This window comes from Anguilla anguilla, chromosome 6, assembly GCF_013347855.1.
Source record: "Anguilla anguilla isolate fAngAng1 chromosome 6, fAngAng1.pri, whole genome shotgun sequence".
NCBI lineage: Eukaryota > Metazoa > Chordata > Actinopteri > Anguilliformes > Anguillidae > Anguilla > Anguilla anguilla.
Window position 1 is genome coordinate 59,931,473 of NC_049206.1, and position 15,006 is coordinate 59,946,478.

General features: G+C 45.8%; 1 protein-coding gene across 1 annotated transcript; it reads right to left on the minus strand.

Annotated features, from left to right (window-relative positions):
• Window positions 1–236: 236 nt before the first annotated feature.
• Window positions 237–14,829, minus strand: fkbp1b (FKBP prolyl isomerase 1B). Its single transcript, XM_035422616.1, has 4 exons — window positions 14,584–14,829; window positions 9,491–9,538; window positions 3,263–3,375; window positions 237–2,663 (listed from the first exon to the last, which is right to left on the minus strand). Exons 1-4 carry the CDS (start codon window positions 14,618–14,620, stop codon window positions 2,535–2,537), a joined length of 327 nt encoding a protein of 108 aa, XP_035278507.1. The 5' UTR covers window positions 14,621–14,829; the 3' UTR covers window positions 237–2,534.
• Window positions 14,830–15,006: the final 177 nt, after the last annotated feature.

Sequence of the window (15,006 nt, forward strand, 5' to 3'; positions counted from 1 at the left end):
TGCAGTTAATTGAAAGTCTGGTCATTGTCGAAAACTGGCTGCTCAATGACTTTGAGCGAAATAAAAAGTGTCAATCTAAAAACAAACCTGTTCCTGCATGTTAAAAAAAAGGTCTGGTTTGCCACATTTGTGCAATTGTATATATGCTGTATTTTGCACAAGTGGGTTAACACAAACTTTTTTTAACACTTCTTCCTGCTCCAAGACATGCATTTAAAAAATCCACCATACACCAGTTTTAATGTTAAAGTCATTCCTCATAAATCATTTATTTATTTTCATACAATGTTTGTGAATACAGCTGTGGCATGCCTTTGGTGACAACTGTAAAAGTGCAGGCCAGGAGATCTCCACTGCCAGTAAAAGCTGACTGAGGAGAAGATTATTGTTCAGCCACATCCAGGTTTCCCATGGTGCACCAGTTTTACCCAGCATTCCTGGCGCCGCCTCCAAACAGGACCACATAGAGAACCGAACAGATTTACAGCTGTCAGTGAGCGCTGTCGGTAAAAAGTCATTTCATCCTTGAGTCATTGATCAGAAAATTAGAGGCTACAAGTCAGAGCAGTGCTTGGACATTGGAAAGCCGCAGTGCATGATGGGATATGGGTAACAGACACTAAATTGCAGAGGTAATGAGCCAGAGGGAAAATAAAACAGGACACAAATGTATTATTTTATGTATCAAACCAAGACATATATTAATATGATCACTCTTTGGAGTCTTCTTTTCTTTATGTTTTGCTTTTCAGCGATGAGTTTCAGAACACCTTCCTTTGGAAAAGGCTCGTGACACTTTCTGAGAGTACAGTTTTGTAAACACAGGTGACGCGCCAGGTGAGATCGCTCAAACTTCAAACGGATTAAAATTCTTAGGACGAAAGTGGTCGTGCTAATGTAAAACGTGCAGAATTTCTGTCTCATCCTCAACTCTACATGTTTATTAATGAGAGAAAACAATTATTGTGCTTCATTCTCCATATTCATTACAAAAATACTTAGACATTTCTGGGATTTTAAGTGGGTAGCTTCCAGTGAAGCACACTGTGAACATTCTAGAATAAACCCAATGGAATAACCCAAAAATGGAGCTGTTTATGATGCACCACGCCTTGCACAAGGCAAAATGGCCACCTAAGACGAGTGTGTGATTTTTGACTGGGTAATGGCTAGTTCGGCATGATGAATTAATGTATAGTGCACGCCGTTTTTCTGTGCAGCATTACACATGCTAGCGTGTTAATGTTGCATTGTATAAAGTGAAGTACTACGTGCTTCCAACTGTGAGAATTTTAAAAAGTCACATAGGAAAAAAAAAAACTGGAAAAGCACATCTTTCATTGGCTCACTTTTTTTTTACCTGTGTAACCCTGTAGGGGGCGGAGCCACACACACCTGAGAAAGGGCTGCAGGTAAAGCCCACAGCACAGAGACACTGATCAGTGTCGCCAAACCTGCCAATTTATGTTGCCAGAACTAGAATCCAAGACCTGTCTACACATAGTACTTTGCCTCCATTACTAGGATTTACTACCCAAGTAAGCAAAAGAAAATAATTTTTAAAATCTAACGTGCATTTCATTTATGCAATAACCAGAGCGCCCAAAAATCCAAAATGGAGCATGCAGAACATGACTAATTTTCCCTGCAGTCCAAACCCCCAGAAACATCTGTAAGTAACAGTAAGCAACTTCTGCAGGGTTAGGGGGCGGGGTGGGGGGGGGACTAGTTTAATTAAATATTTTTTAGTGCAGAAAAGTTGGGAACACTGGTTGCCGTTTTCAGCAGGAGAGTTCAGCAGAACAGGCTTCTCTCCACACGGCACCCTTTCAAAGGTCAAAGGGCACGGACCACACACACGCGCGCCCAACTTTTTCAAATTAAGAGCGGAGGACTGCGCGAGGCGGGCTCTGGGCTGAGGCGCCCGTCAGCATGCAGGGAGACTGCGCCGCACCTCGCCGCCAGCGGTAAGAGAGAGAGAAACGTGCGAAACGTGCGAAACGCGGCTAACACTCAGCACAGCTCGGCTCACCGGGAAAAAAAGCACCAATGCAGACAGGGGTTCTTAATGCCCATTCAAACAGAGAATACTGTACACAAGTCCTACTTGCACTCACAACAGCCTGGCAGCAGCCTACACCTCAGTAAATACTCATATTTATATATATATATATACATATATATATATTATACATATATATATATATATATATATATATATAGGGATCCAGCTATTTTGCTGTGATTTTGCAGATTCAATAAAAATGTACAACTTAAAAATGAAAAGCAACAAAGATCAAACATTTTTTGTGTAAGATATAAACATGGTAAATAGGAAGCCATATGGTGGTATCAGTATGTAAAAAGGCGTCTAACTGGCACAGTTGGCAGCAAAGCAGAGGATTGGTTAAGAAAGAGGTTTAAGATGCTGAAATCATTCGGGGGCGTGGACAGAGGGTGGGGTCAGGGGCGGAGTCAGGCAGGGAGGGGCCGGGGGCGGGGCAGGGATGGCCACTCCCCCTCTCTGGGAGTCTTCACTCGAGTTTCAGGAGCTCCACGTCGAATATGAGGGTGGCGTTGGGCGGGATGACCCCGGGGTGACCTGTGGCCCCATAAGCCATGTCTGGTGTGCAGGTGATCTTAGCCCTCTGTCCCAGGCTCATCTGGGGACACATACACACACGCGTGTACGAGCACACACACACAAAAACACAAATGGGCACCTTTAGCCTGTTTTTGGAACAATAAACAGATTCGCTGACTCTGTGCTTTTCACTCAGCTTCATACCTCAAACCACAGAAGCACCTGCAGTATTTAAACCACAGAGAACATTTTACCCACAATCCCACATTAAACTGGGCAGACCTGCACAGAGAACATCTTACCCACAATCCCACATTAAACTGGCCCAAACTACATAGAGAACATCTTACCCACAATCCCACATTAAACTGGGCAAACCTGCACAGAGAACATCTTACCCACAGCCCCACATTAAACAGGGCTAACCTGAATAGAGAATCAGGGTTTGTAGTGCAAGGCTAATACAAAAACCTGCACCCACGCTGGCCCTTTCTGGATAAGACCGGACACCCATGCATTAATGTATCTATGGTTTTTTCCTAGATCATAAATTCTTAAAATAACAACAGCCATGCAGACCTGAACCTGAACCCAAACGCGTTCCCTGCCGTCGAGGCCCAGACAGGTAGCACACCCCAGCCCCCCCCCCCCCCCCCCCCCCCCCCCGCCCCCCCTTACCTGTGTGACTCCTTCCTCCCAGCCTTTGATCACTTCCTGTCGGCCCATCTTGAATTTGAAGGGCTTGTTTCTGTCTCTCGACGAATCAAATTTCTTCCCGTTCTGCAACATGCCTGGCGAAGGAAAAATAAAATTCCTTCCATTTCAACACCAGCAAACATTTTTTTGTCATGGTTACAAGAAACCTTCCCGTCGGTCTGCTTTAGAAACACAACAGAACACAATAAAAAGGGGAGAGGCATTACTGTTACCGTTTCATCTGTAAGATTAAAAACAAACCAGCAGGCAGGAGTGAATTTCCTTTATTTAAACTCTGAGGCACATTGAAAGCAGGAGTACTCTTTTACAAGTGCGCCAAATGTGCACATTAAATACAACAAAATTAAAAAGGAAAATAAAAGAATACGTATAAAATAAAATAAAAGTTTCCACGGCACCTGATTAAAGAATTAAGGAGTTGTGATATGAGGGGGGGGCAGTTTGAATTAGAATGAGTTTCCCAAAAAAGATGTGGAATCCCTATAATAAAAAGAAAATCCTAATAAATCTACCCACGGTAATATACAACGCAGAGTAAATATAATATCATCATATTTAATCATATTCCAAGAGAAGAAGCAGGACCGCAGAAAACAAGATACGATATTAAATAATCAAAGTACGCTATTAAAGATTCCAGTACAGCATTAAGCAAGCCAGGGATGATATTAAATATTCCAGGTAGGATATTAAATTCTGCTGTCTTCCAAACACTTCAGCACCACGGACAGCTCATGCTGAATCTACAGGCCGCACAGCTGAGGCTGAATCTACAGGTAGCACAGCTCAGGCTGAATCTACAGGTAGCACAGCTCAGGCTGAATCTACAGGCAGCACAGCTGAGGCAGAATCTACAGGCAGCACAGCTCAGGCTGAATCTACAGGTAGCACAGCTGAGGCAGAATCTACAGGCAGCACAGCTGAGCCTGAATCTACAGGCAGCACAGCTGAGGCAGAATCTACAGGTAGCACAGCTCAGGCTGAATCTACAGGTAGCACAGCTGAGGCAGAATCTACAGGCAGCACAGCTGAGCCTGAATCTACAGGCAGCACAGCTAAGGTTGAATCTATAGGTAGCACAGCTAAGGCTGAATATACAGGCAGCACAGCTCAGGATGATTTACTTAAAATCCCTGAAACTAAGAAAACAAATGTACCGTTGTCTGTTCACAGAGTGAAAACTGTCCAGTAGCCCACAGTGAAAGCCAGAAGACTACATATTTTCTGAGATGCAATACATCTCGAATCAAACACTGGTGTCAGAGGTTTTTGGAATTAATCTTTTAAAATTTGTTTCAGGGATTTTTCGGTTTTCTAGAGTCGTACTCGATGCTCCCCCAGAGACAGGAAGGCCATTCGAAAGCGAGCTCACATCCTCGTGAACCACCAGCGTGTGAGAAGTGGTCCGGGAGCCCAAACCATCGCCTGGTTCTGTGGGTATGTGGGTCAGCCGTCGCCTAGAGTACTGCTGTCAGAGCAGAAATCCCTAATTGGACCAGAATGTTAAAAAAAATAAAATAAATAAATAAATAAAAACGGAACTGAACTGGCTTAGGAAACCTGGCACGGAATAGCCTGCATGTACCCCGCTGAGGCGCTACAGCTGAAAGAGCGGGACTTTACATAAGAGCCTTTTTGGGATCTGTGTTTTTCAGACGGTTAAATCCGGGCCAGTAACGTCCACGCTCTGACCCAAAGACATTCCGGAGGCCGTAAGCAGGAGGTTTTAATAAATTCCAGGCCAGGATTTGAGTTTTTTTTTTTTCTGGTACTGGAACAAGAATTAGGCCACAGCTCAGCACTACCTACTTATCCACATTCAAACACTTCGCTGTTTGTTATTCTTCAAACTTTTAATTTTAGGCAAGATTAAAAAAAGGGTTGGGGAAGAGCAGACTAGAGCCACAACTCCATCAATTATTTTTGCTTTATTTACTCTATGAATAATTCTCTGAACAATCAAATGCTCTATAAATCATTCAGCCTTTTGACACAATTTATTGTCACAATGAAGGAGCTGAGCAACCGTTCCAGTCTCCCAACCAATTTCTTAAGATTTTCGGGGGGGTCTGGAGACCCAGTGGAGGTTTGAAGGGGGAGTCGGTGAAGTGGCAAGAGAAATTAAGGAGGGGGGGGGGGGTGAAGATGATGGTGTAAAATTGATTAAACTAAGCTCCTGAAAGCACAGTGCAATGAGAGACTGCAAAACCAGCATCCTGTGCTCAGGAGCATCGATCCCACACCATCGATCAGACACGTACCTTCACTGTGTTTTATTTCCTGTACTCGGGTTATGAAGAATCCTTTCTCCTATGAAATATGATTCCTTAAGAAGGCTTTTATACACACAGTAGGGCCAGTCATACTGTAAAAAAATTTTAAAACCCCGCAAAGAGGAAAAACTAAATTACAAAAACAAAAGTTAAAAACTGCTATGCTACGTAAATCTACTCCTGTGCGCTTCTACAATGTGCTTTTATTGTTTTTTTACACATTTCTTCTCCCTCTCCACATGACTGAAAGTCTATACTTTCTGGACTGGAAATGCTGTCAGCCAGATCGGGTACTAAATGTCCATAGTAATCAAGTGAACACGGTTACACTTCACCCACACTGTAAACCACTCTAAACAAGGGTTTCGGCTACATGAAAATAATGTAATGTAACAGTGTAATGTAACACAGTAATGTAACAACATAATGTAACATCACGCAAGGCAATGTAATGTAGTGCAATGTAACGTAACATGATGTAAGGTGACAATATAATGGAACATGATGTAATGCAACGTAATGCAGTAAAACGTAACGTAACAATCTAATGTAAGGTAACGGAACAGTGTAGTGCAACACTGTAACACTGCAGTCCTCCCACTGTGCTCTCACAGTTCGAACCCTCTCAGTGAAACTGACTCTATCTGAAGCTGCCAGCAGAAGCTGCTATTTTTACAGCAGTTTACTGTATCCGGCCCGGAGGGTGAACCTGACCCCACCAGACTCCCGTGAAACGCGATAACGCACGCAGGCCGGGTCCGTCTATATCCCGCCCAAAAATACAGTACAGCACCGGCCTTTTTAACAACAGATTCAGCAATATTATTACAAAATTAATATCAAAGCCTGTTCTACTCCCCCCCCCCTCCCCGCCAGATTTAAATATTTAATGTTTACTCATTTTTATTGATTTATGTATCCTTTATGTAATCATTCATGAACAAGCCGAGCATTCGTTTATTTTTTTTAAAGGAGAGTAGCTAATGACGCTGGTATATTTACAGCCTTTCAGTCAGGAAAGTGTAACTACACCACAACACAGACTTCCTTTCAGTAAAACAGCAACAGCTAACGGCTTGCTAATTAATTAACCCACATTAAAATACACACGGATTAAAACTGCTGGCAGCATTTTTTTAAAAACAAAAACTAAGCAGATTTACACCGGCTTTTGCTATGACATTTTACACCACTTTATTAACACAGAGCAAATCCTCCACAGCGTCTCGTACGCCCTGTAGTAATTTAAAGGGGGTTAAATAAAGGCCAGTAATGACATGGAGGTGTTGGGCTGAGCACATGAAGGGGGGGGGGGGGGGGAGGCGAACACACCCCCTTAAATGCCAGACAGGGGCTCTGCTCCTTTTTAGAACTGACATCATCAGCGAGAGCCGAGGGGATCGGTTGTCACGGCGCCCGTGACTCTCGCCCCCCAACAATGGCCGCCGCTGTCTGAGATCCCCGCCGCTCTGGAGCTCGGGGGGGTCACTTCCATCAGCAGCGCGGGCTAACAAAAGGGCTGATCCTTCGCCATCGGCCGCCACGCTGGCATTTATGGCAGCGAGATCAGCCGGGAGAAATTTTAATTGAGCCGTGTGGCTTTCCCCTGCTGCTAAAACAGGATCTGCCCCACTGAAGCAAGCCAAGGCTAATCCATCTGCTCTCTGCTCGGAGCAGGTGTCCATCAAACGAGGGGAAAGCATTTGCGTGTGCAGCCAGCTAGGGTTTACCCTAACAAGGGTCAACTACGGTTACTTATTTGTGTTAATTTATGGACTAAATAATGGCCTGTTAAGGTTGGTTTGCTCGTATTGTGGGTCCAAGTGCAGGACAAACTAAGCTGTTATATAGATTATATAATAAAACAGTTTGAATTGTCAATAGGATGCTTTTTGCTCCACATAAGAGAAACCCCAAGGAAAGACCAATTATCAGTGTTGACAGGTCTAAATAGCGGTCAATCAAGGCTATTCGTGTGGTGATTGTTTTAAATTTCTGGCCAGACCCTGCAGTACCCCTTCTCCCCTCACTGTGAAGCACAATCAGCAGGCTGGCATACGTCTGACATCTTTAACCCCGGTAATGCACAGGATCACGTGTGTGATTAGAACGTTCTAAACCGAACATTCCAATGCTGATGTCACAATCGCCACCACTGGCGACCGAAAGGAACGGAGTTCTAGAACACTCGGCTTAGAACGTTAAGAAAGAAAAAAAAACATTCCAAATAAAGCCTGCTCATCAGAGGGTTAACTGAGTCTTCCTCCGGGGAGAGAGGGAATTAGAGGCGCACCTGCTGTGGGAAAGTGGCGGGGGGCCAAGGGGGCCGGATTCTGTGTTAGCGCTCCGCTAACAGGGTCAGCGCCGCTGCAGCCCAGACCTTAATATAGAGCCCTCTCACGCTGCTGCAGCACGGAGCTAGCTGCTTAATATAGGCAACCCCACACCCCACCACCCCAACGGGACAGACCCTGCCCCACCCCACCCACCCCAGCCTGCATCAGCACACGTCCCGGGAGTGAGAGATGACCCTCCTCTGACCGAGGTGGGGGGGGGGGGGGTGGTGACTACGGTGTGAAGTAAAATGAAACCCAGGCATAAATCAAAGTGCCGTGGGGTCGATTCAGCAGTTCAGCATGTGTGCCTCTCTCACTTTCACTCTGAATCTCTCTCTCTCTCCGTCTCTCTCTCTCTCTCTCTGAATCTCTCTCTGTCTCTCTCTCTCTCTCTGACTCTCTCTCTCCGTCTCTCTCTCTCTGACTCTCTCTCTCTCTCTGTCTCTCTCTCTCTGACTCTCTCTCTCCGTCTCTCTCTCTCTCTCTCTCCCTGTCTCAGCCCAGCATGTGTGCCTCTCTCACTTTCACTCTGAATCTCTCTCCGTCTCTCTCTCTCTGACTCTCTCTCTCCGTCTCTCTCTCTCTCTCTCTGAATCTCTCTCCCTGTCTCAGCCCAGCATGTGTCCCTCTCTCACTCTGGAGAGGGAGAGAGAAAGAGGGAGGGAGTGAGAGAGAAAGGGGAGAAAGAGGGAGGGAGAGAAAGGGAGGGAGGTGAGGGGGACTGAAGAGCTGGATCAGTCTGACTGACACGGCGGGGGTGCGACACAGCAGGACGTCCCGCACAGAGACCTGTCCCACTCACACTCACTCTACCTGGCCACGCCCGGATACACCTGTACGTCACCTGGGTCCTGGGTTACGCATCACACAGAAAACAAGCAAGTGTGCCACCGTCGCCCCAGGCCTGGCGGGGGGGGGGTCAGGCCCAGAGCTCTGTGAAGCTGCTTTGTGATGATGCCCTTTGTAAAGCGCTACACACTGAACTTCCTGTACACATTTCCTGCACACTCAGACACGGCGGAATCCAGACGCCTCCACTTCCTGTCCGCCGCGGCCAGCCTCTGAGGAAACGACAGCGGCCCCGCCCATCGCCTCGTTTCCACGGAAACCGAAAGCGATAATCTCTGTTTATTTACCCAGCAGACGTCCGGATCCCCACCCCAACATTCCGTGCCCAGGACAGAACAAAAAAAAAAAAAAAAAACTGAAAAAACAAGATCGAGGAGAGAGAAAAAAAAAAGAAAAAGGTAGGGAAGGCGCAGCGGACGTTTCCAGAACGTTCCGCTAACGCAAGCAGAAATTCTGCTGGAGCCCACACCTCTGAGCACTGCAGCTGTGAAACTCGCAGCATTAATCCCTAATGCACTTACCCAGAATTACCTCTGCGGTTAGGACAGGCCGCTCCCAAAAACCCCACATACAGCAGTGTGAGAACGCGCTGCAGAGGGAAGCTTACCTCAGTCTGAGCGGCTTCCCTTACGGTTAACCCCCCCACCCCCTCGCCCCCGCCGCTCACCCGCCCCCTCACCCCCACCAGAAAAAGAAGAGATTGGGCACAGGACATGAATCACTGGTCTTACCTGTGTAATGCACCACACACGTCTGTCCTTTCTTTGGAAATGTCCTCCCTGTTTTAAGGAGAACGGTCACAGTCAGCAACAAATACTGTTCCGTACGGACATCCTGTATCCTGTAATGTATCCTGTTACACACGTGCATGTACGTTACTCAGGTTACATACATTTAGCATTGCTACTGACGCCATTACATTACATTACATTACAGGCATTTAGCAGACGCTCTTATCCAGAGCGACGTACAACAAGTGCCATGCCAAAGAAGCACTGCTTCTACATACAGCAGGCTTTGCCTCTTCGGGGGGGGGGGGGGGGGGGGGAGTGATTTAAGCAAACCAAGGATTTGAACCCGTGAACCTACTGGTTACTTGGCTTCCTGATGACATCTCATTAGCGACAACATCATTTTACTCTCTGTTAGCACTGCACCGTATGACACAACTAGTACAGACCTACCATTACTGCAGTGAGAGGGAGAAAGAAAGAGAGAGAGACAGCGAGAGGGTGAGAGAAAGAAAGACTGAGGGAAAGGAAATGAGAGAGAGGGAAAAGCAGGAAAGGAGAGACAGAAAGACTGGGGAGAAGAGAGGGAGAAAGAGAGACCAGGGGAAGAAACTAACCCTACTGGCCACAGGGGCGGGTGCATCCCAAAATTCACCTGCCAATTTCGCCCTTTTTCCACACGACAAGATATTTAGAACAGAACAGGACCTCCAAGTGACGGGTGGTCACCTGCCTGGTAGTGGCTGGTAGATCAGACAAACGGACCAGCCACAGGTGATATGTACCAGCGTTTGGCTGGGGGCTGGTGTTCACCCCCCCCAGGCTGTGACTCAGATGTGTCAGCACCAGCGTCCTGTGGCCCAAACCTTTTTTCAGCGCCTGTGCATATCAATCAGCTTAACAGCATCTGCTAAATGCGCACATGTAAATGTAAATGGGTAAATATAAATGCAAATGTAACTTTCTAAATGTAAATGTATAAGTGTGAATATAGCCGCCTAAACATAAATGTAAATGTAACTGCTTGAACGTAAAGGCGTTGTGTAAATGCGTATATATGTAAATGTTTATATATGTAAATGCGTATATATGTAAATGTATATATTTATAAATGCACATATATGTAAATGCGTGTATATGTAAATGTCTGATTGCGAATGCAGTGCGATTTGGACTATTCTGCGAACTTGTTTCGTTAAACAGGAAGACTCTGCGGAAACGGCTCCCATAAAATCACACCAACACCTCCCATCTACACCCCCCGCCTCCGAATCTCCGTCTTATCACATTCTCACGTGGGCAGGATTCTTTTGGGGGGGGGGGGCAGAGAATTTAATCCTGAATTAATCAATATGTGTGTGTGGGAGAGAGGGAGAGAGAGGGAGAGAGAGAGAGAGAGAGAGAATAACTCCCCAGCAAGACGCCATTATTCAGTAAGTTATATCACTTGCAGCATTCTGAGCAGGAGTTCCACACAGCAGCACCAGAAGGCCAGAAAGCACAGCAGTCAGGCCGTGTCTCGAACGAAACACACTTTTACTCATATCCTGTGCTGCATGTGACGCCTAATACTGAATACAGACAAGAGACAAACAAAAAAGGTTGTTAACTTTTTAATATTCTCTCGAGTTACAAGGCAAGATGACCATCACCCTTTCGACAGTCGCTGTAGCTAGCTAGCTACAGCAGGGTACCAGTGGATTAGAGTGGGTAGGGAACAGGGCTTGTAAGGCTGGGGGTGTAAGGGTGCTGTTTCAGTACCCTGGAGCGAGGCACTTAACCTGGTTTGCCTAAGTAAATATCCAGCTGTATAAATGGATCATACGCTAAATGTAAAGCTGTGCAAGATGCCCAAAGTGTAGCCTGGAAGTAGCGCAGCGGCCCAAAATACAAATTCAGCGCCACGTTCAGACAAACGTTGTACCGCGGCAACGCTCCTGAAAAGAGCTCGACTCGAACTGTGACACAAATTCAGTGTGTGTGTGTGGTGTGTATATGTGCGTGTGTATCTGTGTGTGTGTGTGTGTGTGGTGTGTATATGTGCGTGTGTATCTGTGTGTGTGTGGTGTGTATATGTGCGTGTGTATCTGTGTGTGTGTGTGGTGTGTATATGTGCGTGTGTATCTGTGTGTGTGTGGTGTGTATATGTGCGTGTGTATCTGTGTGTGTATATGTGCGTGTGTATCTGTGTGTGTGTGTGTGTGTGGTGTGTATATGTGCGTGTGTATCTGTGTGTGTGTGTGGTGTGTATATGTGCGTGTGTATCTGTGTGTGTGTGTGTGTGTGGTGTGTATATGTGCGTGTGTATCTGTGTGTGTGTGTGTGGGACGGGGTGGGGGATGTACCAGGAATGAGAACGTGAGTCAGAGAGAGGAATGCCATGGGGGAGGGGAGGGGGGGGGGGGGGCTCCAGACCCCCCTGGTGTAAAAGGAAATAAAAATAAAAAGCACTTTCACTGGGCCAGCGTGGCCTATTCAAACCCACACCCTGTTTTCCTGCACCTGTCAATCTCAACACGTCATTTTTATAATTACACATTCGGACTGTAACAACAAACGATAATAATAATAATAATTGTGACAGCTGCCTCTCTCTCGGTGAGTCAACCTTTAAACAGAACACATTTGATTGCTAAATAACATTAATCCCGTATACACGGTCCTATGTGACGATCCCGTTAGCCTGCTCCTGGCTCTGCCAGGGATATTCAGTTCCGTTCCTGCAATACGGCTCACAGCTCATTTAAGCGGCCGGATGAGACAGTTTGCCAAACGTAAAGCAATGCACTGGCCAGAGAACACCGCGTTGTTACCAGAATTTTCTTCATGGGGTGGCCGGGGGGGGTCACAGAGACAGTAGGGGGGCTTAGGACACTATGGGCAACAGTTTATATTAGCCAATGATAATGCGCTATTTTTGGTGGAAATATAGAGTGGCCAATCAAATTCCAGAGGTGGCCAGTGCCACACAGGCCACCCCATTGGAGACACCCCTGTGTAAAATAATTCAGATGATTTTTAAAATGTTTTACTCCAGTGGAGTACACATGGTCCTAACTGGACTCAAACTCGTCAGAGTTGATTGAACACTTAACATTAGTGTTCTGCAGCTGGAGTCAGAGTGGCCACAGGGTGGTGTGTACTGGATCTTAGCGTCAGAGAGTACATGGTCTACTCATTTTCCTAACAGTAGCGACAGAAACAGCAGTAATGAGGACCCTGCACCTCTACACACCTCTCAGGTGCACGAATCGAGCTCATCTGGTCTATGTCCTGTTTACCTGGGCCCGTTCAAAAAGTCTAAGCTGTGCAAACTGGGCGCATTGTAGACTACTCTTGCGCTTGGCACGCCAACGCAAATCTCGTGAATCCCACGTGGCTCCGATATAATTAGGCCACTCAAATGTGACCCGCTTAAAAAAATGCTTCCCCTCGAAAAAAGATTAGAAGTTTGAGAGTCTGGCCGTAAAAACTACGCGAAGAGAAGGCGAAACGATTTGTGGCTTCCTGCTTATCCGAACAATTATGGTAAAAAATATAGTCATAATTTTAAAAAAACGGCGCAAGCAGGCTTGGTGACAGGCCAGGTAATGCGTGGGCGTTTCATAGCCAAACGGGGTCAGTTTTCCGTTCCGTTCTGGACACAGAAGACAGTGAACAACCGCGCAGTCATTAGCAAAGACAAAAGAATTAACAGTTTGGAGGCACTGCCCGAGAGAACACTGTCTTCGAAGAGAAGTCTACGCATGCAGTGTGGTAACCTGTGTACACTAATCAATTTAATATAAATATTTGTGGCGGGGATTAAATACAATCACCAACTGGTGCCAAATAAACGTGAAGCACTCTCTGACAGCTACGCTGTTAAAACGGGAGAAATTGCTTTAGTAGCTATAATCATTGCCTTGGCAATTAGTTACAAGCCCAAAACCAACACGTTACACCAGGTAATTACCACTTGGCACGAAACTTCTAGAAACCCAGGCAGAAGCAAGCGGTTAAACACCACAAACTCCAAAATCGCCTTGATTCTGCATTTGGAGCGGGTCAACAGCGCAAAACGTGCAAGATTCTGCTCGTTTGAAGTAGACTAATGTAACTACCGACAAACTTAGATAGCCAACATTAAAGTTCGTGGATATAACGGAGTTGCTAAATGAATACAACGGCTCTGAATCAGACTCCTGTATCAAACTTCGCATGCAGTTTTTTTTTTAGATTTAGCGCACACGGCGTGCTCGCCAGCCAGCCACAGATTTAAACAGCGAGCAACTGTAACAAACACATGCTAATGTAGGCTAGCAATAAAACCGTGTCCAAACCACCCAGCTCACACATTTAAACACCGGCTATGAATCACCAGACAGGGATACGGTTTTGGAAATGTAAAATAATCTTAAACTAATACACATAAAACTCGTCTAATTATAACTAAAGAGAATACATCCATGTTGTTAGCTAGACTAACAAGCAATGTTCGCCACGTAACCCCGAGTTGGCTGCTAGCTTGACTAACGCTTCTGCTGGTACTAGGTCTAAATTACGCTCCACGTACGCAAGGCATCTGGTAAACTGACTAGCATAATTACTGGACATGCACAAAACCGATACCAATGGCTATTAGTTGAGGTAAACTGGGCAACATGCTAACAGCCAAGTTCCTGAAAAGCAACAAAACGTCTGTTTGATGCATTACCATTAGGTCTAGCAACTTAATCGCAGTGCCGCTTCGTAGCTAGCTGATAGTATGGATAGCTAGGTAGCATAGTGACAACTACTCCAAACTAGCCAGCGCTAGATTGACATGCTTGTTTGCAGTCTGCAGCCTGCAGAAGTAGCATATCTGAACGGACTATTACATTTAAGTTAATATGCTAGTAATGTAGGAGACAAATAATTCCCCGGCTTTAGTCTAGCTCAGTTGTTAGAAAGCAATTGAACCATTCGTCAGATAGATCCAGTAAGGCAGTTGTAAGCGAGATAGCTAAGAAACCTCGATATCCAGTCAAATATCCAAGTTTATCGAGCAGTGCCTGTGAAATCTGGATAACGAACAACCTGCTAGTTAATTCAACACTAGCGTTACACCTTACCGTCTCCGGGAGATATGGTCTCAACCTCCACACCCATTAGTACTTGAAGTAACGGTATCTAGCTAGCTAGTTGATTTTTTGCCGAAAATGGGACAGAATGGGCTAGATCGCAACTGTATCTAGCTTGATAACACTAATGTACTATATGCTGGAAAATTAGCCTGCTACAGCCAACCCTCTCTCTCCACTACTGACGGAGCCAGCTACTGCTAGCCCCCCTCCCCTCGACTACTGACAGTATTGTACTCTAGAGCCAAGATCGGCTCAGTTACATTACGCGAAGACTATCTCCCTCCCCAATTCCGTCCTCAGCTTACTGCTCCGCTTTCCAACTGTAGTCCGCCAGTCATACTTACAGCTGCTAAATTGTAACTCGCACCTGGCCAAACTTGCATTGTGTTAAATTTTAATAAACCACCTAAT